Source organism: Pezoporus wallicus, unplaced genomic scaffold, assembly GCF_028554395.1.
Source record: "Pezoporus wallicus isolate ANWC-B61680 ecotype Strahan unplaced genomic scaffold, APGP_CSIRO_Pwel_v1 contig_11996, whole genome shotgun sequence".
NCBI lineage: Eukaryota > Metazoa > Chordata > Aves > Psittaciformes > Psittacidae > Pezoporus > Pezoporus wallicus.
The window spans coordinates 138,798-166,298 of NW_026641627.1; the positions used below are offsets into that span (position 1 = coordinate 138,798).

Sequence of the window (27,501 nt, forward strand, 5' to 3'; positions counted from 1 at the left end):
GCCAGACCTGAGCTTTACACAGAGCGGGTCTTAAAGTTTTATTTAGACTTTAGATCTCCGAGGCATCAAAAGACCCGTGGTGTACATGGAAACCTGCTGGTTTGGCAGCCTTGAGCTGCGTTTTGAAACAACCCGATTGACAGACCCACAGAGGTTTCTAACCCACACTGAACTCAGCAGCTGGGAGCAGGGGAAGCGCGCAGTGCCCCAGGACCCACACACGGGCATCCCTGGCTCATTGCCTGGCTCGCCTGCATGGTTTGGGTGCTGGAGCTGCCCAGACTGAGAGCCATGGCTCCAGATGTTGAATTCAGGGCTGCAGGGGATCAATGGCCTCGCACCATCCAGCATGGAGATGCACAGGGGTGCCTAGTGTCTCCATCTGCAGCTCATGCATGGCCCTGGCTCCCATGGGTCTCCAGTGTCCTAACCCAGGGCTTCCCAGTGGGCAGCACCTCCCTAAACTCCACCAGGAGATGGGTTTCCTTCTTCTGTAAAACAGGAATCTCACAGAAGGTGAAAGGCTCTTGGCAGACACATCTGTGTGCATCTGGAGCTGCAGCTGCTGGAGGAGCGACTCGGGGGGAATATTACAGCTCATGGCAACAGCCAAAGGCTGGTGGAGGAAAGGGCTGGAGGACAGAGGAAGGGGAACAATGTGAAGGGTGTTCACAGGGGAGTGAGTGCCTCGAGCAGGAGGCAAGTCCCAGTGCACTCAGGTGGTGGTAGCAGTGGTATGAGGTCTCACTGCTCCTGTTCCTGTGTGGCAGCTGCTTGGGCCACCCCATCAGCCCATGTCTACCATCCCCTGCCCTCACCTCCCCAGCAAATCCACCCCAGCCATAATGTAACTGAGGGTGAGATGCAAGAAACCCTGCAGTTGACCTGAATCAATCCCTCATATTTCTCCCAAAAGCATTTTCTCCTCCATCTCCCTGGGGAAGAACTGGAGGGCTGTGAAAAGATGGGGCCAAATATTTCCAGCTTCTTTCTTCCTGCATTCCAAACAGGAGTGTCTGGAACCCACGGCCTCCTCGACCCTCTCCTTTTCCTTGGAAGCTGGAGCATAATTCACGTTTTATGAATGGAAAGCACCCCTGGCTATATTTAGCAGCAGCTTGGTCCCAAAGGGCAGGAGGAGCTCTGCTTGTTGACTTCAAGGGCTTGGAACAAGCCTGCCTTGTTATGTTTACGGCACAGCGCTTTGCTGGAGAGGCCAAGGAAGCACCGAGTGGCTCATTCTTGAAGCCTGATGGATTAAGCAAACAGCCACAGTAATTCAAGCCACATGGGGAAAAGAGAGGTGGTGGCGGGCGGGCTGGGAGGGCTCGGGAGGCTCCTGCCTTCCCCCGCCTGGCCACGGGCTGCGTTTAATCTGCTTTTCACTGCAGGACCTGCAAATGGAACCAAGGAGCTTTGCACCTCCTGGAGGAGGCACTGCCATGGGGAACACGTGCGGAGGGTCACAGCGGAGCTGTTTGTTTGCAGAATCCCTGATTAACACAAACGTCTCGCCCAGGCACCAGCCATCCAATTGTGCGCTCCTGCTCCGGGGTCGGCAGCGCCTGCCTGCAGCCGCCTGCAATAGCTCAGCACATGTCAGGGGTGCACGCTCGGGCCATGCTGCTGGCTCCAGTGAGCTGGGCTGTCCCACAGAGCCCATCTGGCAGCTCTGCTGTGCTCCTGAATTGTACGTGGAGCTTCCCCCACCCGCAGGGCAGCCAAAAACATGGGGATAAAATGAACACAGACACCCCCCCCAAAAAAAAAACACCAACCTTCACTCCAAGAAGTAGGGATTTAGGAAAGGTATCAAGTGCTTTAGGGATGCCCAGGATAACTTAACGCTGTGTGGCATTGCATGAGCATCTGCAGGTGATGGCAAAGCTTGAAGGCAACGAAGATCCTCTGCTCCCGTCAGGCCAGGGGGCCCAGAGCTCCACCACTAGGAGCTATTTCAGCTCCCGAGGTGATCGTCCCTACAAAAACACAAAGAAGAAAATAGATCCTGGCTTTCCTTCCATAAAACAAAACCCCGGAGGAACACGAGGGCTGGTCCTGGGGTGCCTCCGTTTCTGCCTGGGCTGTGCAGCACCTCCCAGCCCTTTGGAAGAAGAGCTGCTGCCATCTAGTGAGCCCACCTCCAGCAGCCAGCCTGCTGAGCACCACCACACTCATCGCACTGCTTGCCCCGGAGGTGTGCTGGGTGCTGGGGATCATCGGGGCATCTCCGGCCATCCCCAGGGAACATCATCTGCCACGCGGAGGGTGGGCTGGTTTTTGGCTGGGGATGTAAGGATCGGGGCAGTGAGGCGTTTGCCTTGGCAAGGGCAGCCCAGGGCAGATCCCTGGCACCTCCCTGCATAGCATCCTCACCCTCTCCCCAACACAAGCATGGTCAGGCAGTGGCAGTGCTGCCAGATCCCTGCTATCCCCCAGGCAGAGCCTCCGGGTGGTCCCAACGGGCCCACAGCCCCCACTGCTTGCTATAAATGCCTGCCTCACCAGCCCTTGAGAACAGAGGATATGGGGATGCTGCTCTGCCCACCAGCAGAGGTGGGGCTTTAGCCCATTGCATACACACTCTGCGCAGGGATGCTCAGCGCGATCTTCACCTGTGTCGTGGTTTAAACCCAGTCAGGTAACTCGTTCACTCACTTCCCCCCGTTCTTGCCCTCCCCCTACTCCCGGAGGGACGGAGAGGAGAATCAAACAGAATGCACCTCCCACGGGTTGAGATAAGAACAGTTCAGTAACTAAGGTATAACACAAATCACTACTGCTACCACCAATGATAACAATGATAAAGGAAATAACAAGGGAAGAGAACACATCACCTCAGGACCAACCAACCGATAACTCGCCCCCCCAGCCCGACCAAGCACCGACCCATACCTCCTCCAACCCCGCAGTCTCCCAGCCCTTCCGGCTAACTCCCAGTTACATCCTGGGCATGACGTGCTGTGGTATGGAATAGCTCTTTGGTCAGTTTGGGTCAGGTGTCCTGTCTCTGCTTCCTCCCGGCTTCCCCTCCTCCCTGGCAGAGCATGAGGCTCACAAAGTCCTTGGCCAAACCAAAACATCCTTGTTATCAGCTCTGTTCCCGAGCCGAAACACTGCACTGCACAGGCTACCAAGAAGGAGAAAAATGACTGTTACTGCTGAACCCAGGCCAACCTGCCAGACCCACATAGGGCTGATGTAAAGCCCCCAGCTCACTGCTTGTGAGGGGCTGCCCATCCCACCCTGCACCAAGGGGCTGCCTGTGTGAATGGGAGTGAAGGGAGCAGCAGACCCCCACACCAGCACCCAGCATGGGAGCTCAGAGTCCCACATGCACCGGATGAGGCACCGCAGGGGCAGAAGAAAAGGCACTTTATGAAACCTGCTCCAGCACATGGTTAAATTAACAACAAGGGCAGGATCAGTGCTGAGAGCCAGGGCGAGGTTTGCTCTTTGCTTTCTGCCCTGGGGAGCACAACCAGGAGTATGGCTGCAGGAGAGGAGTCCCCCACCCTCTCTGTGACACCCCGCGTTTGTCCCCATGCCCCTGCCCAGTGCCACCAGCCCCACAGGGCTGCCTTTGTGGCTGTGCGTGGTCACTGATCCCTCGCACCCCGCCAAGAGCCGACACGTGTGTGTGTGCGCGCAGCCCCCCCGGGGCAGGTTTGAAGGGCTCTTTGTTCCCCCGTGTAATTATACCCAAGCGGGGGAATAGAAACGTGCTGAAAACCCCTCGCTGGACCTTTCTGACAGGGGCCGGGGCATCCGGCCACACAGTGGCCCCATTGTTCCCTCCCGCATGCCTGGAGCAGGCAGCCCACACCTCCTGCACACACACATGCACACACACACCCTTCCCTGAAATAACCATCCCCTGGGTAAAAAACGTGTCTTTTCCTCTCCTAACATCAATACTGGGCAAAACACCCCAAGGCTCCCCCTGCCCAGGGCTGGCAAGGCGATGCTGCAGCAGTAAGGGCAGTGCCCCTGGGTGAGCCGATGCTGTTAAGCACTGGGAGCACCCCCAGCACCTCAGGGCCTCGCACCAGTTCAGCAGGGGACATCCACACTCGTGTCCTTCCCTGCCCATGTCAAACCCCACAGAGATGTGCGGTCATATCCCAAGTCCTTGCCCTGCCTTATACAAAAATGGTCCTGCTCCATGGAGGCAGAGCAGCAACGGGCTTACAGCTGCAGCAAACTGGTTTCCAACAATGAACTGGTCGGTGGTGGTTGACCAGGACAGCAGCCCAGGATTGCCAGCCTGCCCCTCATGCTGGTCCCAGCAGATCACCTTCAGAGTTAGGCAGCCCCAAGCTCTGGTTCTGCTTTCAGACTGTGCTTCGTCCTGAAGCAAAGAGACATCCATGAAGTGGCCCTGGCCATCATCCTTCTGGTAGCACCAGGAAGGGCTCAGCAGAAAGGAATGGGGTTTTGGGGCACCTTTGCCAAGCATGGACTTGCAAAACAAACCTTCAAGGAGCACAACACTCACCTTAGCGGCCAGATCCTGCACAAGCATGGTCTGGGAGAAGGACCATGGCGGATGCTCAGTGCCCTGCACATTTGCCTTTCTTGGCCACATATGCCAGCACCTGGGATGAGAGGCCACCAGTCTGAGGTGAGCATCCCGTCCCTGCAGCTGAGTGGAGATGCACTCACAGGCCGGTCCCAGTCAGCTTCCCTCCCGTGGGAATCCCGCAGCAGGGAGGCTGAGCCAAGCCAGCACCCCTGCCCTGCAGATCCCCAGCAGCTGGGGCTCCACAGAGCCACCACCGCCCAAGGCTGGGGTGCCGCTGGGAGCCAGGCTGGCTCCACCACACCCTCCGCGATGCTGGGCACAGCCCTCGCAGGTCCGGGCTTGCCCGTGGCTCTGGGGACAGGTAGCTGTGAATGCAGCAGCTCATGGCAGTTCACTGCCCCTGGGCTGGCACAAGCAGGGAGTCCCACGAGCACCCACTGCCCCTGCGGCCCGGCGGGAGAGCGGGAAGGGCCCTTCCCCGTGGCACTGGGGCAGGATGGGGGTGCTGGTGAGCTGGGGGGCTCTCTGCAGCACAGGGCACAGCATGGTCTGATTCCCAGGCACAGAACAGAGTGGATTTGACTTTGAGGGGTGAGGCGGGTGCCAGCCCCCAGCTCCTGGAACACGTTGCCCACATAGGGAAAGCCAGTCCAGCACCTCCCCAGCCCTTGCTCAGCCTGAGCACCCCCACATGCTCACTCTGGGGGTCTTCTTTGCCCCAGACCCACGCCATGTCCAGCACTCGCCTCCTCCCCACAGCAAAGCCTTTTTCAATGTCTTTTATATGGAAATGGTTTCCCTGTGGGTCCCAAGTGCCTTTCAGAGCCCAGGACACCCCTTTATGGGCAGCTTTGCCCACGAGCTTTGGCTTCAATGGCTGTGACAGAGCCGATGCCTCGGCAATGCTTTCGCTCCCCATAAGGAGCGCGGAGCTGGGCTGGGGAGCACTGTGGAAAGTGCTTGCTTCCACCTGAGGGCTCAGGAGCTGGTGGCACCTCCAAGTGTGAAGCTGTTCCAGTCCCTCCTCTCCAGTCCTGCCAAGAGCTCAGGGCCTTCCGCTGCACTGAGGGTCTTGTAATGAACTGGAAAAGAAAAAGGGTGGAGGGAAATAAGGGAGGAAAGAAAGAGAAACTAAACAGGAAACGGAAAACGAAAAAGGAAACGAGGAAAAAAAAAGAAAACGGGGGGAAGGGGAGGGATGGGACGGAGGAAAGCGGAAAAAGAGGAGGGAAAAATCAAACGGGGGAAATAAAGGAGGGGGAAAAGGACGAAAAGCAAGCAGGAACCGCCCCGTAACGGGCAGGGTTCGCCGGGAGATGGCAGCAGACCCCCGGCGAGCGGGAGCGAACGGCGCCTCCCAAGCGGAGCAATGCAGGTCCGCGGGGCTGCGGTTTTAAACCCAGAGCAGCGCTGGGAGGAAAACCAAGGTCCCTTATTCCCAAAGAGCAGGAGTTCACAGGGCTGCAGTGCTGATGGAGGGAATGGGGACCAACCCATCCCGGGAGCCACGGCTCCACGAGGACAGGCAGGCAGCCAAGGCTCCCGCTGCAGGGATCTGCAGAGTACCCGTCCACATTGCTTTGGAGACAAACAAGGCGCTTTTACGCCGAGGGCGGTTTTGGGAAGATCACGGGATTCCTGCAGCCCGGGAGAGAAAATAAAACATATTAAAAGGAAATAAAACACAAACACAGACCGTTGCAAGCAGCGCTTCCAGGAACTTGGCAGAGCCACACGAGATCACGAAGGCAGTGGGTGAACGTCACCGGTTTAGTGACAAACAGCAGCACCCACGGAGCAAAGGTCAGCCCCGGGACTTGCATCACCCAGTGCTAGCAGCAGATCCACAAGTGTTTGCTATTCCCTCCCCTCTGAGGGAGCCTGAGTGCGAGGCCCGATTTGTTTCCTCCATCCCCGCTAATCCCAACCGCCCAGAGTGGGAGTTCCCACCAGGGAGAAGGGAATTGGTTTTCTCGAGGACGATAATCCAGTTAAATACAGCACTTCTCAGGAGACTCGGTGCTTTTCCCAGTGAGCACAGCCCAGGAACTGCCACGTGCCCAGGGACTTGTGTCCTGTCCCTTGAGAGCACCAAGTTTCAGAGTAGAGGGCTTGGAGAAGCAGCTTCCTCCAAGAAAGATCTTGCTTAAGAGCTGCTTTAGTCCAAAATACCCTGAAGAAGGCACCTATGGACTTGTTCCCACAACAGCTGATTTCAGGGAAGCTGAAACAACTCCACTGGCCACTTGAAGGTCCACATGACTGAAAGAGGGTTGGCTTGAAACTTGGTGGACCACAAACCTGCACACATTGCTCTTGTATCTTTGAGGGTGCAGGCACATGCTGTCACTGGGGGACATGCACAAGCCTCTCCCTAGTCCCCCCTGTTTCTTCCCACTGCAAGAGGACAGATCTCTAAAGGTGCCGTGACAAAACTGATCCCCAAAGAGAGGGTGGGCTCACCTCTATGCCATGCTGCCTCTCCTCGCCTGAAGGAGCTTCAGCAGCTCCAGAAGCCCGGTGACACTGGTCCTCCAGGAGTCACTTGGGGGTCAAATACTGAAGGCAGCTCATGAGCTACAGACAAAGCTTCTTTGAGCTTCAGGCCACCACCAAGCCACATCCCAGCCTCCCCCCTTTGGGAAACCAAGTTACACAAACACGAGCTCCCTGTTTTTCTCACTCCCAAAAAGCTATTTCTGATCAAAAATGGTCCAAAAAGCCAGGTTTAGAAAGTAACAGTTTATTTGAGAAAATAAAATCAGTAACAGTGGAAAAACCCCCAAGAGCAATTACACAAGAGAATCTAAACACCCCGAGAAGCAGATGCTGCTCCTGCCTTTCCGGTACCACTGTCCATTGGCAGTGAAGTCCTCCCTTCTCCTTCCCAGTCCACAGTGACCTCTGTGCAGTTTTTACAGCTTCCCAGCGCCTGCAGATTCCCTGAACACACTTGTACTGGGACCAAGTGAGCCAGTCAAGCCTTGGGAAAAGTCCTTTCACACGGTGTCTCAATACAGGGCTCCCCCTGCATTCCCACTTGGCCTGCCCAGCTCTGGGAAGCAGCTGCCACCAGCTGAAGCTGAACTTTTGTTCTATTGCCTCTGTGAATTTGGCCTAAAGCCGACAACAAACCCTCAGTGAGGAGGCTTCAGGAGTCGATGAAATTGCTGAACAGCCTTCCCAACCAATCTGGTTTTGTGCTGCCTAACGCTCAGTATGGGGGCCCACACTCTGGGCTTCACCTGAGCCACATCAGATTCAGAGAGCTGCAGGAGCAAACGACATGCACAAAGTTCTGTAACACCTTCTTGAAACAAAGGCATTGGACACACACATTACCCTTCACTTTAGGAGTGCTGGGGCAATCAGTCTAACTCTCAGTAGAGGTAGGAGCTATGTACATGATATATTAAGAGAGACCCACCATGGGAGGTTCAGAGCTAGCCCTCTATGAAAGCTCAATGCTCCCAACTGAGACAGACTCCCAGCTACAAAAGCCAGGCCCCTGCAAGAGGCAGGTACTTGGCACAGCACCACAGGGACTCTGCAGTGCAGCCAGCCCCCAGAACAAAGTTATTTCCACCATACTGTGAGCTTCCAAAGAGTAACCCCAGGTGGGGATCTCTGCTCCAAAGAGGACCAAACCTGGCACATCTCCAACCGCCTGCTTCCAGGCACAGTCCAGGGACACGCGACAGAGCCCCAGGGTTCCAGCTGCTCCCAGCTGCATCCCAAGCACCAGGCAAGACACTGGATAAACAGCAGCACAAACGAGACCAAGCCTCTTGCATACAGTAAGGCTGCTGAAGAACAAACTCCAGCCTTTTCACTCTTAACTGCATTATTCCTCAGTAAAATATATAATATATAGCTCTATAGGACCGATTATAATATATTACAGGCTAGAAATACTCTCTCATCTTTTCCCCTACTTCAATCATATTATGAATCCAATTTTGCATACAAATTAATCCTAGAAGTTATTGCTTTGCGTTTATAATTAAAATTCACAGAATAAAGCTTAAATAGTTTTCACAGAGACTCATTATATTAGTGTTTTACATAAAAAGGATAAAAGTTACCAACCAAGAGCAGCCATTTCAGAAACTATAAATAATTCTATTAAAAAAAATCAATTCCTAAAAAAGTTATGGGAAAGCCATAAATATCTTTACCCTCTACAGTAGCTGCTATAGAAATAGAAGAAACCTGTAACACACTGTAGCTAGCTCTGCTTCAGTTGAGAATATGAATCATATAAAACAACAACTCTAGAGAAATGCCCGGCCAAAGGAAACACAAAGGGAATGAAAAAATAAATCTGAGGAAATTAAAAAAGTAGATTTTTTTATTATTATTATTTCAAAACTATTTCTACAAACTTTATATAAAAATTAGGCTATTTTCTTTAAAATTTTATTAAAAAGAACACCTCCTACAAGCAATCCTTACCAAAAAAAAAAAAAAAAGTAAGAGACTGAAGGCAAGGAAAGGGTGCCCCCATAGCCAAACAAAGCCGGCTGTCCTGATTTCATGGACTAATGACCCTTGCCTGGGGCTGACAGGAAGAGACAGAAGTCTCCTAGGGAAGACATTCCCATAGGCCCTTTATGGCATTCAGGGATTAAGCCCCTATGGGCCTTTTACTCCCCTGATAAGGCAACATTATCTGTAGTGTAAGAGATTCATAAATAGTTCTCCACAAACATGCTCCACATCACCAGCCTGCTGCAAGACTTCTATTAGCAAGGTTTATAAAAAGAGCCATCTTCTATAGAAGCAGCCAATCTGAGCTCAGCACATTGGATGCAAACACATGGTGTTTGCTTCCATACAGTCTGCTTTGTGTTTATATACCCTCTATGAAACCAAGCAGAAAATTTGGCATCTTGATTCTCTTTACACTAGCTTTAGAAACAAGAAAAAAATACACTGAGGTTTATTTTTTTTCAGACTCTTTGTATTTCATTGGGCCCTTGGTAGCTGAGTGGGATGGGAAGGGTCACGTAGGAAGTTTGTTTTTTCTCAAAGTCACTTTGAAATTCAATCCAAAAAAGAGCATTTGTTCAGCCCATCTCATCTGAGGGCACAGTGTTTCCATACAGTCTGTTTGTCCCTTGATGGGCACAAGGTGCTGCTGAGCTTTAAGCATAGAACTCATTTGTTGGGGCTTTCTTGTAGATGGGTTTCTTCCCAAGGTCATAACTACCTTCATCCTTTTTCTTCATGCGATAGACTAAGATGAGGATCAGGAAGACAGCAAACAGGAGGCCCACTGCCCCTCCTGCAATGAGAGCTGGGGAGGAAAAGAGAGCATGGAATAAGTCTTGGACAACTATAAACCATCAGCTACATCCCAAAGTCTGCTTCAAGAGAACCAGCCCCCAGAACTGCCTCCAGAGCCTGCATGTCCATGTGCCTGTCACCACATGTGCTGGCATTTTCTGCAACAGGACATGTTATTGGCAGAGGCCAGAAACTGCTTTCAATCTAACCACAGAATAATGCTCCACATTAACCAGTTTGTGTTGATGTTCCTGTTCAGTGCAAGAAAGAGGTTTTGACAAAAAGACATCTCCACGTGTGGAGGCAAAACAAAAACACCCACCACAACCCACAAACAGCCTCAACACCAGGAGAATGGTACAGCTCTGACTGAAATGCTTTATTAACTACCTGTGTGAGCACACTCTGGGGACTCTGCATTTCAATTTAACAGCACTACTACCACCACCTCCCTCCAAAAAATAACTCACACCCACCCCAACAACTAGGAACCACAAACCCTCGAAAAACCCAACAAGGTCTTCTCTCTCCTCATACCAAGGGTGGCCACAAGAATTCAGTAAAGTTTATCCTTTGCTGTGGCACCTACTCATTGAACAAATCAGCTTTGTTAGGTGGCTTTGCAATCCACTCTTCCAGGCACTCCTGACTGGGAGGATGGCTGCAGATTGGCAAGATGTGCAAGGTTTGTACTCGGACCACCAGGCCAAGTGCTTGATGAAGTGTGCCTTCAGACAGATCTGTCCCCCATGCTGAGGGGAAGCCAGCCATTTGGTTTTGCTCTAGACAGAAATACTTAAGATTTTTAACAGCTGACTAGGCATTTAAATCCCTTAGAGAAGTTGTTTGGTTCCTGGCAATGATCAGAACAGGCAGGACTTGGGCCGAGGTTAGACAGAAAATGCCTGCATTTGATACAAAATGATGTAATTGATTTATGGCTAGATACACCTCCTGTTGTGATAGTACCTGGATGCAGAGCAGCTGCCACGTTCTTGTGTAGCACTGTTGGCTTAACAGTCACCTGGCAGCTCAAAACCAAGCTGTTTATCCCAGCAAGGCAAGCAATAGGCTTTTCTGTTCAAGGACTAGAACGCAGAAATGACCCTGCCACAGGCAGTCATGAAAGTAACACATTTTGCTCCCCTCACCAACAAGGAACTGCTCCCCAGGCAGCCATTATGATTTACAGTATTAATGATTTATCAGGGACAAGGTGGAATATTACCTGTAAGGACTTCTGTTCTTTCAAAGATACTGCTGTTGGCTGTACTCGCTGCAGAGATCTTGTTGGGCAGGTTCTCTTCAACAGGTACAGCTTTGCCTGGAATGATTTCATTGTCCACCATTGTGTTTTTCCCCTTCCCTTCTATCTTCCCCTCAGTATCTCCAGGGATATAGTTGTCAGATATCTACAGAATATAGACAAACCACACCCATCAGTAAGCAGCACCCAGCCTGCCTGCAACTCAAAGCGGGAGGGTGTACAGGGAGAAGAAAGTTTGCTTAGTGCATTACGAGAACACTATTCCTGCTCAAGCAGGTGGAGTCATCTTGATGCCATGTTCTGCAGGGGAAAGGGTATTCCACAAAAGCTTCATGGACAGACAAGGGTAGCTCCACATCGCTTAAAACGTGCAGAGGCAATACCTACCACAGGAGCGTCCATGGTGGTCAGATATATGGCATCTTCAGAGTCCAAGTAGTCTGCAAAGGGGAACAAAGGAAAAAGGAAGTGAAAAGGACATGAAATTTTCCTCTCATGACATTCCATTTCTCCAGAATTCAGACACTTCCTGCAAACCAGCAACTGCAGACAGAACTAGGACTGTAATTCCCTCTTATCTACTAGTACTTTTACCATTTAATTGCTTTGATTGCACAAGACCATGAGATGTAATCTTAAAACCAGGAGATGCAATCTTAAAACCAACACCTCTCTCATGGGAGGGGTCTTCAGCTGGACAGATCGGCCCCCCTGCAGATTACCAGGAGCTGCCCTGCTAAGCAACTCTGCTATAGCTTGCTAAGCTGCAGCTAATGGAGGACAATGCTCTCACCACCCACCCCTAAAGGAGTTTGCCAACCCTTGAGTTACCAGATCTGCCTGAACATGTCAGACACCGATTTCAGCACTTGTTCTTTCCTTTTAGAGAACAAATGTTCACATAAAGGGGACATGAAGCTATAGAAACTGGTTTGGGCAGGGAGCTTTGCATGTCACAGAGAGTTCACTTTAACAACAGTTAGTCCTTCACCTTGTTTGGCCTCAGCCAGGGTACTAACTTTCAGTCTTTTAGCACTGCATCAACAATAGATTTTTTAAGTTTCTCAGAAGTTCTTTGGAGTTTGACAGGAAAGAGATCCAGCTCATGAGCTGCCTTTTCACTTGCACCAAGACAAGCTTGGATGGACTCCATCTGTTCTCCCCAAGTGATTCAACATTATGGTACACCACTTTCACTGTTCTCATCTGTGAGTGACTACGATTCACAGGGTGTTCTCATCCCCACCTGACACTGCCCTTCCCTCTGGAGCTCTGGCTGTGCCTTTAGCACATCACTCATGGGCTGCTCCTGGAAGAAATTTCACAGCACCTGCTGAGGGAGGACCCATTCTCCTTCCCCACTTACCTCCAGACCCAGATGTCTCATCTATATCTAACTCATCAGAAGTTAAGTGAGGCCTGAATTCACCAATGTCTTCATCATCTGGCAAGTCTCCGGAGGCAGGATACTCAAGCCATCGGGCGTCTATGGTCTCTGTTTCTCTCACCTGTAAGTGAGGGCAGAGAAGTATTAACTACCAGACAACTCCTTAGAAGCATTTCACAAAAGGCCAGGAGTTCCAGAGCCTGTGCTAAGCACATCGCTTCCATCAGAAGAACTCTAAATGCTGAACCACCTCCCCACCAAAAGCATTATCTGCATCAGCCTGAAAAATAGCTGAATTCCCCTGGAATTTCTCAGAAGTGAGAGCCAGCAGGGGAGGGGAATTTCCTACAGGTTCAGAGGGCAAAAATAACACAGCAGGATCTTGGTCAGGAGTTCGTAGCAAAAGCATTTGGAAAAGGAATACCTTCAGCTTGCGGTAAGGGGGGGATTTGGAAGGACTTGCTATTCCCAGATAAAAAGCTTGGCACCTACAGGTCAGGTTTTTGTATAGGATTGAAGGCTCACACCAAGGCAGTTCCTTGCTCCTTGTGTTGAGAACAAACCTACTTTATCACCCAAGGGTTAAAAACTGGTCTTTCAGTTCAGCTGAACTGCAGTGCAATATAATGTGATGGTTCAAGAGCACTTGCTGTCAATAGGGACTTGCCTGAAGGAAGAGCTTCCTCTGCCTCACCTCTTAAAACACACGTAAACAAGCAAGTCTGTAAAATGAAGTCCATGATCCTATGGGCAGATGACTGCACGTTAGCAGGAGAGCCTCCCAGAGAATCAGCCATTTGGTCACAACAGCAATTTGCACACCAGAACTCATGTGCACTTGGAGCTTCAAGGAGCCACAAGCCCTCACCAAGCTTATGCTATTTCCCCAGCACTATTTCTCCTCACCCCACATCCCTGGGGCCAGCCCCAGTGAGGGTACCACAGGTACGAATGAGATCTCAGGTTGCTCAACACCAGCCCACAGATTCCAGTAGCTCCAGATGCTTCCACAGCCATGAAGTCATCCCCATGCTGGGGGACTTGACCCCTTCCCCTAGGGCAAAAAGCATAACTGGTGGGATGGGTCCCATAGCTATGGGCTAAACTGTCTGTGTTTTTCATGCTGCTCCCACAGAAAGATTGAGAAGTCCTTCAGAGGGATTGTCTTCCCAAGAGAGCATTGTTAAAGCATCCCTTTACTCCACACTCCTGCACATCCAATGGCTCTTCTTAATGAACAGGCTTATCATGAGCCTCACAGGGTGAAGATCAGAGACTCATGGGGACAGTTAGAGGTGGGTGGCACCAGCCAAGCCCCAGCAAAGCAGCAGTGGGCCCTGGAGTGGCTGGGATCTGCCTTCCTGCCCTCCTGGCCAGGGGTGGCCCACCCCACAGCCCAGCAGTGACACTGAGTGATGAATTACATCTGCTATTGATCTCCCAAGCAAAGGCCAACAATCAGGCACAAGCCATGTGTAGGCCTCCTCTGCCCACAGACCCAGCCCTGACCTCCTTGCCCAGCAGCTCACTGGTTTTGCCACAAAGAAGGCCTTGTGGTCAGGACAAGATGTTTCTCTTTTTGCATAAGGAGCAGTGGCTACTAGATGTGCTTCTCATCAGCTTATTGAGGCATCTTTGGTTTCCCCAGCAACTCTGCTGGAGGAGAACTGAATGAACAGCCTAGAGGCTCTCTCATCCCAGATCCCTGCCTGACACTGGGTGGTGGGAAGGGAGCTGGGGAAGGCCAGCTGGGAAGACATCCCCTCCCAGCCTGGAACCGGGCATTCCTAACATTATGGATCACTCACCCTAAGGCAAATTCATTTCAAGATACGTGAAACCCAGCCAAAACCAGACCTGCAATGAAAATTGCTGCCAGCATCCAGTAGCTATTCCCAGGATAGCTTCTGGCCATTCCATCAAAGGGCAGGAAGAGCCCAATTCCCTTTTAGGGTACCAGGGCTGGGGAGCACATTTGCTGCAAGACCTGAGCCTGGGCAGATCCATGTTGGGAAGAGCACCATGCTGAGCTGCACCCCTGTGCCAGCTCATGCTGTGCTTCATTATGAGTCACCAGCCAGTGCCCGAGCAAGGGCTGCTCAAGAAAAGCCAGGTCTAAGCCACGGTGTGGCTGGAGAGCTGCTGCCTTATCAGCTCAGGCCAGCCGTGAGCAGAGAGGTGGCAGCCAGCCATGGGGATTAGTGTATGCTGCAGAACACACCGGGTTTGGCTATCAGAAAACCCTATTAAAATAAGGGGAGACAGTGTTTACAAGCCAGAGGACATGACAAGGAAATGACTGACTCACAAGTGTAAATAAGATTATAAGGGAGCGTTCCCTGAGCTCACTCTTCATCATCCTCTTGTGCAAGGACAAGGAAGTTCCTGGAAGCCATAAGAGCTTCTCAAGCCATATGGGCAACTTTTCCTGTGGGCAGCAAGCCCCATTTTACAGATTAATCTGCCAGGGAAGTCAGAGGGCTGCTGGGCACCTCCAGGTTTCAGGACATGCTTTCCTAGGGAGAAGGCTCCCACTGGGAGCTGCGGCTTAGGGAGCCTGTGAAGAGTTAACAGTGGAGCACTGTGCTCACAGGGCAGGTCTGGGGCAGGCACATTCCTTGCATACACACCTGCAAGAGGGCACACAGGCACTTTCACAAGGGCTTCGGGCTTCCCAAGCCGCCACATGAAGTGCTCCCCAGAGTATGGCTTTAAAAGTGCAGCCCTGTCCAAGAGGATTCAGTCCTCCCTACAGCCCTGCTATGAGGTGAAGCAGCACCACCGAAGGTGCCCATGCTTCCTCCTGGCTGGCAGGCAGCAGCCAAGAGGAAAAAGCCCGAAGACTGCTGCAGGATGACAGTCAACCCTTGCCAAGTCATCTCTGGCCACACTCGGCTTAACACCTCTTGTAACTGCCAGCTGGAGAAGGGCACCGGCTGCTCTGAGTCTGCTTCCCATCTCCTGTCATCCCAGCGCTGGAGCTGGGCCAGGGACTTGCTGGGAGAGCCGGACTGGGCACTGCACGGCTCCACCTCACCCTGGCAGCAGAAGCTGAGCCCTATGATCAATATGCTCCCATCCAGGAGGGGTCTCTACAAAACCAACCTTCCCCTGCAGGAGTCTAGATCCAGGACTTTCCCCCCCTCATGTTAAGCAGCTTTATCCCCAGTAAGCACCAATGGGAGATTAACCAACATGCTGGTGAGCTTTTCCTGCCTGCCAGCGGCAAAATGAATCTGTTTATTCCCTGCCAGCCACCCAGCAGGTCAGGCACATGAACCATGAGCGCCATTCCTGGAAAAGCTGGACACAGAGATCCCATGTTTGAGCCCGGACAAGGCTGCACTGCTGGATGAGGCCATACACTGTTTGCTCAGCTCAGGCACAGGAACTGCACCCCTGGCACCCTGAGCCCTGCTGCGCTCCATCCATAGCCCACCCCATTTGGTGCTCCTGGGGTCTCTGCTTACAGCCCCAGCAACAGCCTCTTCTTAAAGCAAGCACAAGCTTTTATGGAGGCAGCAAAGCAAAGTTTCTGTTCAATGTGTGCATTTCCCCAGCTGCTGGCTAGTTCTGGGAAATGCCAAACCCAGGCAGTTCGCCTGCCCCAGCCCACACGTCCTCACCACAGCCTTTGCAAACCCATTCAAAACAACCCAAATGATGCTCTGGGGCAGAGACAAAGTCCTCCAGACAGGGAACTGGCTTTTACAGCTGGCCCTTGTCTCTGATAAAACACACCAGGGCTCATTAAGTTTCTGTGAAGGGTCACAGGCAGCACACTGCAAAGGGTGTCAGAGCCCACAGAGGCTCGGGCATCCAGAGCAAGGAGATCTTTATTAAGTTTATAACTTCAGTGTTATAAACTTCAGAGCCCCAGCACTTGCTCCTGCATCTGTCTCCCTCCCCAGCACTGTGTACACAAGTCCTGGAGTAAACAGGAGCAAGGTGAAAGTCAATCTTTCCTAGACAAAAGCACATGGAGCTGGGCCAGCCTGGGAGGTGGCACAAGAGGGGGCAGAGGCACAGATCTGTTAACTCGTTGTAGCCTGCAGGAACACGTAAATCCAGGCTGCTCCTGGGGCTTTTCTCAGGTGCTCTGTAGTAGGGAACAGTGGCACAGATCACCCCAGTGAGCAGCATTACACCAAATACCGCTCCCAGGCCTCTGCTCTCACAGACAGAGGTCACCTCGCACCACCACAATGCACATCTACAAATTAGACAAGAGAGGGCTCCTGTATGACAGGGGCAGCTGCCCACATGGCCCAGCCTGGTTATTAAGGGCTCATTCTCACAAAGCCACAACCCTGGCCCTCGTGCTGCCCGGCGTCACGAACCAAAGAGCACCGAATCCAGTGGGACCTTTTCAGTGCAAGGATGTGAAAACTGTGTAAACCACGACATCCAAGAGAGGGGATTTCCATATGGTTCACTTCCACCCAGCTCCTGCAGGAGCAGACAAACCAGGAAGCTAGGAGTGAGCTCAACCCCTTGAATCACTTCCCAAAAGCAAGGAAGCAGAATAGGAATACAGTGCTGGAAACAGGCCAGCACAGACCAGTGCTGACCTCCAAAGGAGGGAGGTGTGCAGCGAGGTAAAGGCAGACAGCTCTGACCCCTCCTACAATCCTAGAATAGTTACGGGTGGAAAGGACCTTAAGATCATCCAGTTCCAACCCCTCTGCCATGGGTAGGGACAACTCACACTAGACCATGTCACCCAAGGCTCTGTCCAGCCTGGCCTTGAACACCGCCAGGGATGGAGCATTTACCGCTTCTTTGAGCGCCCTGCACCAGCACCTCACCACCCTCACAGTAAAGAACTTCTTCCTTATATCTAACCTGAACTTTCTTGTTTAAGCTTGAAGCCATTGCCCCTTATCCTGTCACTAGAGTCCCTGATGAAGAGTCCCTCTCCAGCATCCTTGTAGGCCCCCTTCAGATCTTGGTAAGCATTAAATATTATTAGAAGTGACATGAGCTTCCAGCACAGGCAGCTCCTGCCAGCCTAGTAAGGGAAGGGTCTGTATTTTCACCCCAAAACACTCTTTATTCCCTTCCTCCATGCTCCAGTTCAGTATAGGGAAATAATAATAATAATAATACAATAATAATGCCAAAGATATTTTTGCCTTGAGAGCAAAGCAAATATCACTATTGCACTCTCGGTCGCACCTAAGTCCTTCAGCACAGCACCTGCAGTTAAAGAATAAATATATTAGTAATTCCCCTTGTGCCAACTCCTGGTGGCCATGCTCAGAGGGTCCCATTTTTCCTCTCATTCCTGGTCAGTCTGTCCCACATAACTTGCAGCACACGCAGCCCACACTGTGCCAAGGGACAGAAGTTAAACAGGTCCCATCCAGGCACATGTTTGTATTTAGTCGCATGACAGGCTCACCCTGAGGCTTCCAGACACGGTTAAATACTACTGTGCCTTTGCTCAGCACTTTTCAAGCAGTCCTAGAGCAGGACCACAGGCGCAGCAGCTTTGGACAAAGCCAGCCTTGCTCATCTCCTCTCCAACAGTCAAGTGCACTCCCATCACAGTGAGCCATGAAGGTAAATCCAAAACACCTCAGAGGACTAAGTGGGACATCGGGGACAGAAGTCCAGATCAGCTTGCAAGCAGCTCATGGCTGACAGGAGGGGATAGCACTGCATCACCAGTACCCCAAAACAGTTGCTGCATGCTATCTCCAAAGAGAGGAAAAAATACATCTTTTAATTGTGTTCAGTAACACAGGCAAAGAACAGGGTCTTTCTTAACTAGAGAGAGCAATGTGCAGGCTGATGAACTGTTCAGCTGCTAAAAGCATCACTAGTTCAAACTGACTTCAGAGCAGCATCCCCAGTCCCTGTCCAACCAGGTATCCATCTCCCTGCAGCCACATCACCATCCTGTGTGCTCCCGCTCTGCAGCCCATGTGCGCAAGAACACGCACCCAGCACTGGCATAGCCTTAGCCTGGGTCATTCCCCCACTTGCCCTCACTAGCCGGGTGATTCCTTAAGCTGTGTGGCCACAAGCAGCTCTCCAGGCAGCAGTGCAGCCATAATCCCTGCAACAATCACACCGTAATCCCAGGCTCTGGAGAGGACCTGCTCTCCCAGTGCCTCCCCTGCAGCAGGGATGGATCACCCTGGGCTCTGCTTCTCAAAATAGGTTTCCCTGCACTTACAAAGTCAAACCTCTGTTACCTTTTAACTCACATTTTGCTTACACACAAACTGCTGTCTTCAGACCACACCATACGTGCGTGTGCCTTTCAGGCCATGCCATAGAAGCAAGCAGGAGGAGGCCACAGAGATTACAAAGGAACGAATTCTTGTTTAACTACTCTTGCCTGATTATCAGCCAAGAGCAAAGCCATAAAGATTGAGTTCTTTGCCAGACAGGCACATGCTGGGATCTGTTCACTGCAAAGGTGGCAAAATAGCTGCTCTAAACACTCAATACCCAGTGCCAGAGACCTACAGAGCCAGAGAAGGGGACCATGGCTTCTCCCCTCCAGCTAGAGGGGATAAAACTCAGCAGGCAGTTGCAGATGGCTGTTTGTCAATCACTTACCCTGAAGCAAATAAAGATAAGGCTCAAAGGGAAACTGCAGGAGAGGAAAGCAGGAGCTCTCATGTGACTCGGAAGAAAAATAACTGTGGCAGAGACATTTTGTGCCCTGAAATGTTCTCCTGGTCACAGGCAGTGACACACACCTACTTCATAAAGAGATTATGGGGTTTTATGGTATTTACAAGCCTAATCATAGGTATTTCATATACTTCACTGCCCAGGCTCAGTTCAGAAGCTGGAGGAATCTATTCAAGGTTAAAGAAGGAATTCAGTCTTTCCAGCTCACGACTCACTGAGTTGCCCTACTCTATACCAGGAAGCTCCACTGCATCCTCATCCATGGAAGGTAAAAAGGATACAAAGGCCCCAGCAAAGCAGCTTTTCCATAAAGGGTGCTTTCTCATGCTGATACCTCAGGCTTGGGGTATTTCATAAGATCATATTTCCCCCTCACGCTGGAGAGAGGCTTGCCCTTGCTGCCCTTTCCTAGAAAACAGCTATACCCCAATACTTCCCTGTGCACGTACCCAAGCAGAATTTCCACTTGGCAAGAAGCACGTGACATGCATTTTCAGGATCCTTATGCTCCCTCGTGCCAGTGTTAGCAAAATTCAGCCAGGCAGACACCCAACTTCAAAGGGTGCCTTTCCCAGCTGGCTCCCAATGCTGCTAATCTCAGCTTGTTTGTTCAGTCAAGATTCCCAAAGCTGCTCCATACAAATGCTTCCCCTCCCACAATCCATTTTAATCTAATCACAAATAGTAGCCCAAAGACTTAAGCTCAGCCCAGGCGGTTGAGCTCTGCCAGCAGTTACGCTGTTTAGTTTTGCTCTGTTGGCAAAGCTGCCAGCAGAAAGTTGTAGCAAAGGAAGTTATCAGCATGAAAGCACTTGAGACAGTGGAGCTGAACCACTCTGCTATCGGGCTATACCCGTGTGAGCATTTATTCAAACAAACATCTCAACAGCAGGGATTTTCCTAGTTAGCTGCAGCAGCAGAGCCTGGGTTCTCAGTGCATGGGTTGTGTTGTTTCGTTTTGAACAGAGACATTCTCAACTTGTGCAGAAATTGCCTTGGCTCGCACCCAGAAAGCGGCAGACACAGTTTGTGCTGTTGGGGATAATGCAGCTGTACTGTAGGAAACCTGTCAGTCCCCAGAGCATTTTCTTCTCTGGGATAGCTCTGGACTCCCAGCCAGGCTTCCTTCCCAATCTGAGCAGAGGGTGAGCAGCTGCCGGCAGTTTTCCAGCCCTCTGTGACCACATCTCTGCACCCACAGTGTCACAACCAGGAGCAGAGGGACCCAGCTATTGTTTTCGTCACTCCTTCCTTGGCTCTGCGAAGCCCGCGCTGGGCTGGCCTAGCAAGTTGTTTAGTAACCAACGCGCAGGACCAGCTCCTCATACTCAGCCTCAGGAAATTTGGAATTAGCGCCAAGAACAGCCCGCACATAAACAGTCTCCTGAAAGATCCTGGCTCCAGAGTCTGCTCCCACTGCACACCGTGGATTTGCAATAAATATTTATCTCACTGGGGAACAGTCTTCCAAGCAACAGCTCCTGACATCACTAAGACTTCACTTCCATTTGGGGCAGAGGAACAGTTTCTCTGCTTTTAAAGGGGGCCGCTAGCCCACAAAAGCAGCTTCTGCCACCCTCACAGCACCACACTGGCCAGGACCTGTCCCTCCACCTATGGGTCCCGCTCCTCTCCAGGCCAGCACAGGGGCACCCCATCACACCACGTACCCTCCATCCAGCCATGTTCCCCCTTACCCACAGAGATGTATAACTACTGTGCCGTGCAGGCTGATCCCAGTGCAAGTCAATGGCACTTCCAGAGTCATTAATGCACGTTAACACTTCTTTTTATTGCTGTAGTTTGACTGTAACGGCAGCTGAAGGGCAGAAGGCAGAGTGAGCCTCACAGCAAGGTAAACGGGGCAAAGCCACATCACTTTGTATTCAAGTTTTAGAGCAGACAGCAGCACGGGTTTAGCTGAACTGCGGTGGAGAGACCTTTTCCCCTTCAGCAGCTAAGACAGAGCAACATCAGAAGAAAGAGATCTTTCCCATGGCAGACTCTGCTTTCCCTGACAGAAGACAATTTGTTTAGGCAAGAGGCAGCCTTGTTTTTGCTTGACGTGACACCAGCTGCTTGGATAACTGTGCTATGGGTCTCCAAGTCTCCTTCCTGCCCCAAGGAGTGTCTCTCTGAGATTTTAATTAACTGCTTTGATTTTCAAGTTATCCCAATAATTTGTCTAACAACAGCCCTTTGGCATTTTACAGGCACAGTCTCAGCCTCAAAGGATTTAAGGATAAAATTGTCAAGAGTGTGTATTTCCAGCACAAATAGGACTTTCACAAGCAGTGTATTTTTGAAGTCAGCCAGCCCTCAGAAACAGAGAGGGACACAGCTACATCTTGTGTGCTTTCCCCTCCTACGCTGACATTTTCTCTGGATTCAGGATTAAGTATATAACCCGCCCTTCTGAGACTTTCCCCTCCTTCAACTTGCTTTGAAGGCTTTCAGTCATTTCAGATAACACTGCTGCTTCCCTCTCTCCCCCGTGCAGCTCTCATTTTGAACTGCCTGAAAACACAGCAGCTACACAACTGCCAGAGCGAGCTGGTGACTGCTCAAGACATGGCCATTTTCCGATCTGCCTTTGCCAACACCGACTCAGCTACTGGCAGTAGTTATACAGCAGAGCCCGATGGCTTTTTTACCCACCATAAGCACAACCCCAGGCAGATTAGAAAGGCAGCAGTGAAGGCAGTGGGTGCCAAGGGAGCACAGTCTCTCTGCCATGAGAAAGGATCCACCTCTGTGCTGCAGCTCCGCGGAAGCCTGAGTCACTGTGTTCGGTAAGGGGCCAGGGCCGTTACTCAGAGGTGACAGCAGAGTCTCCAGAGCTGTGGGGCCAGGCAAGTGCCAGAAACCCTGACTCAGAGCATGACCACTGCGAGTCAAAGCCGAGGGCAATGCAGCAGAGCTGGGCAGAGGCGGCAGCGTTACTGGACAACCACACACTTAAAAACAAAGCAAAACACCAAACTAGAAGCCTGAGCCAATGTAGAGGCGCAGCAGTAACAACTCACTAATGTATGATCTTTTACAGCCCCTCCAAGCAGTAGCCTATTAAAAGTTAAAACTCTTCAACCACGCTGCCCTGTCTATTCAAGAGCCACCAAACCCGGTCTCATCACAAGAGTCTCATTCTAGTGTAGTCCATTTGAATCCTTAATCTAAAGCATTTGCATTCCACCGAGGCTCAAACAAACAGCCACACATGCTCTGCAACACCAGCCCTGAGGTCAGGCATGCGCGAGGTTTGGGTTTGTAGTGTTTCAACTGCATTAGCTGCTAGTTTAAGGGTGCAAAAGCAGCACAACCCTGCTGTTGTTACAGGGCATAAAGGAACAAGCTGTATGGAGAGGAGTGGGAGAATGCAGCTACAAGCATCCGAGAGCAGGCTAAAGAGGATAAATGTTAACTCAAGAGCAAGGAAGTGTTTTGAAGGATAGACACGCTGGCTTGCCTAGCCAAAGTGATAGCTGGGGGGTTCTGGAGGATCAGCTTGCCAGGATAACTCAATCGAGTAATCTTATGAGTCATTTATATTGCTGACCACAGAACCACAGTTATCACACTTGCCTTATTGCTAGTTATTATCACTGAATTGAAAAAAAGATAGTTTTAAAGACAACCCATCAATCCAGCCACTTGAATAACACCACAACACATAAAATGCAACAACTCGGTGCTAACTTGCAGGCAAGTGGATTCAAGCAGCCAGCACACTTTCAGCAGAGCATTTACCAGCATCAGGGGTCAGAGGAAAACTAAATGTAGCTGCAGGAGTTGTGCTGAAACCTGCATGCAGAGCAGCCAGGGTCCCTCCTCTCCATCACTCTGAAAGCCAAGGTAGCAGCCTGTGGTGAAGTGGGGCAGGATTTTATCGAGAAGGCAGTAAGTGATCACAGGAAAACCACAAGGTCACATTAAACTCCACTTCAGGCATTTGGGAGCAGCAAATGGCCTCTCCACCCCAAACGTTCAGACAGCTACAGGCAATAGTAAAGCCATTAACAGAGGCTTGGAGGGGAGAGAGGAGGGGAAGACGCACCGGAAAAAAAACATTTTCACTGTTGTTGGACTGGATACAGGATTCTGCAGGACCACGAAGTGCCAAGGCCTTGGGAGTCAACAGCAGGAGGGGCAGGAAAAGGAGCAATCTCGTTGGCTAACAGCCTGAACTTCCTAGAGTGAATGAGCCTCTGCTATCCCGAGCCCGAAAAGTACCAGTGCAGCCCTGATGCGCTTCTTGCATAACCTGCTCGGAAAACTGAGCCACAAGAGAAATGCTCTCCAGCCTAGGAGCTGGCAGGCATTTTGGGATGAGGACTGGGCAGCAGCACAGCCTCCCTGCCTGTGCCCCAGGGGTGATGGGTCCCACCATGTGGGTGCCTCCATGGCTCACAGGAGTGAGACAAGACCATGTGCCCCTGAACTCCCACCACAAGAGCTGCGCACTTGTTCACTGCACCCCTGAACTTCCACCCCAGGTGGTGTACACTTCTTGTTGAGAGAGACTTTTTCTTTCTACACATTAAAGGCATTTCATCCAGCCAAACTGCTCTAGGTTGGGCTACCAGAAGTCATGGGTTCCTTCCCTTCATGACTAAGGGACATCACCTTAAGACACTGTAATTTTGCCACTCTGTGTTTTAAGGAGGCTGAGCAAAGCAAGGGCTTGCTCTAAATCTTCATCTGCCTTGTGAGTTTGCCAAGTTAGAAGGTAAAATAAAGTAAAACGTGCACAGAGCGATGTCTTGATTTGATTGGGAGGGACAGATGAGAAACTGGGCAAAGAGCAGAAAGAACAGGCCTCCGGGATCAATGGCAGCAGGACAAGCCAAACCGGTTTTAACATTAATAATGCTGCACTACTTTCCAAACACAGCTATCATCAACAAGACACCAGCTTTGCCAATCAGGCAGCCTCCAAGCATGATTGCTTTAAACCAGCAAACACAGCCCACAAACAATACTGAAGGCTCCCCCCATCCCTGAGCGATCTTCTGCCAGCAGCTCCTGGGTTGGATTTGTGCTGTCTATAGGGACACAGACACAATGTGGTGCTGCACAGAGACTTCTCCTGCGTACTTCAAGGCAGAAAAGTAGAACAGCTACAACAAGGTTGCAGCCTGTGAGCACTGCACAGCTCAGGGCTCTCAGTCCTCTTGCAGCTTAGAGGCAGAGGCAGCCCCAGCCCACAGCTCACAGGCTCCTCGGTCGGGGGGAATATCCTTTGCTTCCCTTCTGTGCTTCCAGGGTACTTTTAGATGCTAAAAGCACAGGAAGGCTCAACAACTCTGCCCAAGCAAGGACCCCGAGTCCTCCAGCAGCTCTGCTGATCCCTTCCTTGGCTGCACTAGCAGCTTTCTCCCCATCTCCATCTCCAGGCCCCTAAAGCATCTTCTGTAGGACCCCCATCCTCACACAGTGCAAGCACAGGGGAGCACCTTGCCCACACAGCCTTGCGCTTTCTAAAGCACCCAGTCGGAGAGGGCTGGGGACCAGCGGGAGATGTCAGGCTTCAGTCCCTGCCCCACAGGAACAAGACATGTTCTCACCCTGAGCTGTTGTGACACAACCCACCCACAGCCCGAGCACCCACGTCACCCCGGCACTTCAGCACTATTCCCCACCCTCTTACACATTCAGGATTGCTTCACGCGGAGAAATCCCATGGACACAGAAAGCTGTGCGAGGGGAAAGGAGCCAAAGCATTTCTGTTTGTACAGGCTTAGGGGAATAGCTGAGCACCAAATCCCTCGCAAAAGCCAGGCTCTTGCATAAGCACCAGAAACACAATCCTGGTCTTGTTAAGGAACAGCTACCTGTCTGCACCCTGTGCCACAGAAACACCAGAGCCGCATGCTGTGCAGCCCTGCACGTTTTGGCAGGGCTATTAAATAAAGAACTTAATATGGGAGGAGCGCCAGCAGAACTCTCCCAAACAGTGTGTCATCCTCAACTCCTCCCCAGCTGCCGCAACCCAAACCATTTGTTTGGATAAGGCTTTATAGGGGACCAGTGTTACTTCTCAAGCACACACTCCACCTTAGGTAGCTTAAAAGATGCAAACACTCGTCTAAACTCTATATAAGGGTTTACAGAATACATCTGTTCAAAACTTGTTGTCTTTGCAGAAACCCGATGCTTGCAGACCACTCGGCTCCCCAGGGAGACCAAGCTGCATTTCATACCAAACATGGTCAATGCAACTTCCAGATGCTGTCTGCCCCAAAGGTTTGCCCTACTAGTTTGGGCCAGTTCTCAAGCGAGCGATTCACATGCTTAAGAGCAGGGATAAAGACACCAGATTAAAGTGGATTTGGGCTGGCTGGTCATCACAGAGAGTAGCTGACAATTACTACAGATGCTCTCTGTGGGAGTTTCCCATTCCACAACCAGCCCCACAGCCCTCTTAGAGGGCAGTTGAGCAGCTGAACCTTATCTGTCCTATTCAGTCCAGAACAGAGCAATGGGGATGATTAAATCTAGTTTGGAGAACTGATTTCCTGCAGTTACCTTAATCTCAGCAGCTCTTTCCTCTTTTAGCAGGGGAATCTGCCCTGTTTGCACTACCAAGAAAACGGATACATGGACCCAAACAAACAGCAGGGAAGGCAGAATCCCAAAATCTCTGCTTCACCCAAAGATCCCACGTGTCTGCCGCTTCAGGCATCCAAAGTCTTTCAGTTCATTATATATTTAAGAGACTCTTAAACCCTCCATGGTAATGCATCATTTTTTAAATCTCATATGGAAGCGAGGAAGGCTTAATGCAGACAGAAAAACAACAGGGACTGGCAGAGCCGAACTCAGGTAAGGCTGGAAAGCCTGCCCAAGCACTGTAAGGCACTTATCTAACCCATCGCACATTCACAATAAAAAAGGGATTAAGGGACTTAAGTTCCTGACCAGCGGTTGGAGATCAAAGCTGTAATGGAGAGTGGATCATTCCTATCACATACCCTTGTACCCTGTACTGCTCTTACTCGCCAGCCCTGATTGCAGAAGGACAGGACGAGGCTCACCAGCGCACAGGGGACAGAAGGGACAGGACGAGGCTCACCAGCGCACAGGGGACAGAAGGGACAGGCGATGGAGCTAGAGCCAGGGCTTTACCCGGGGCAGGACCGGGCCGACACACCGCTGCTTCGGCACCAAACGGAGAAAGCAGCGTGCGAGCCAGGAAAGAGGCAGGGAACCGGAGGAAGGAATGGGAATTGCCCCCCTGCGCCGGAGAAGGGCGAACGCGTGGGGGCAGCTCCCGGACCGGCAGCGATGCTGCTGCCGAGCGGGACCCCCCGCCCCGGAGCGCCCATCCTGCCGGGGCGCGCAGGCAGGACAGACCTGACCCTCACCCCTTCCCTTCCCTTCCCGGCCGGACTCACCGACTCGGCGGCAGCGGCGCGCAGGAGGAGGCCGAGCAGCAGAGCGCGGAGCAGCGGCGAGGCGCGGGGCAGCGGCATGGCGAAGAGGAGCACGACCACGGCAGCACGGCCACGGGCAGAGCGGGCTCTGGCCGCCCCCCGCCGCCGCCGCCCCACTTATAGGGATGGCGCAGCCCCGCTGGGCGGAGCGCCCGCCCTGTCCCGCCCCGCCGGGAATGCCCGCGGCCCCCGCCCCGTTCTGCTGCCCAGCGCGCTGCGAGCCGGCCCGGCGAGAGGGAGCGGGGAGCGACACTGCTGAGGGGGGGAAAGAGGGGGCGGAAGGGAGGGAAAAGGGGCAAAAGGGAAAGAGTGGGACAGCGACTTTTTATAAGGACATGGCTGCCCCATCCCTGGCAGTGCTCAAGGCCAGGTTGGACACAGGGGCTTGGAGCAAGCTGCTCCAGTGGAAGGGGTCCTTTCAAGGTGCTTCCAACCCAAACCATTCCGTGACTATGAAAGGGAAGGGGTGAAAAAGAGGGAGGAGGGGAAAGAAAGGGGAAAAGGGAGGAGGGAGAGGGAGAGGAAAAAAAAGGGGGGGAGAGAGGGAAAGTGAGGGGGAAAAGGAAAGCAAGGGGGGAAGAAAGGGGGTGGCTGGCACACAGCATCTACTTTCGCAGCACTCCACAAGTGATAGTCTCACATTCACACCAAACCAAGAACCACTTGGGCTGTGGTGTCACCACTGGTTATCAGGGGTGTTACATCACTCGGGTCTTGCCAGAGGTGGAAAATGAAACCGCTCCATCTGTTTTCTCTGAAAGTAGCAAGCACAAAAACCCCACAGAGACAAAGAAGGGAAAAACCCATCCCCACAGTGCAACTATTTTAGTTTTCTTCTCTCATTAATAACTATTCCTGACCATTGGAATTTGCTTGAAACATCCACTGCAGCCCCTTCACAACCAGAGGAACACTCCAGCTACCACACTGGTACTCACCGTGTCAGGCC

General features: G+C 51.7%; 2 protein-coding genes across 2 annotated transcripts in view; one reads left to right on the forward strand and one right to left on the reverse strand.

Annotated features, from left to right (window-relative positions):
* STK4 (serine/threonine kinase 4) overlaps positions 1–27,501 on the forward strand; it is a 279,445-nt gene that overhangs the window by 104,193 nt on the left and 147,751 nt on the right. The window lies entirely within an intron of this gene.
* Positions 9,467–26,606, reverse strand: SDC4 (syndecan 4). Its single transcript, XM_057424638.1, has 5 exons — positions 26,514–26,606; positions 12,448–12,589; positions 11,469–11,521; positions 11,043–11,226; positions 9,467–9,824 (listed from the first exon to the last, which is right to left on the reverse strand). Exons 1-5 carry the CDS (start codon positions 26,589–26,591, stop codon positions 9,673–9,675), a joined length of 609 nt encoding a protein of 202 aa, XP_057280621.1. The 5' UTR covers positions 26,592–26,606; the 3' UTR covers positions 9,467–9,672.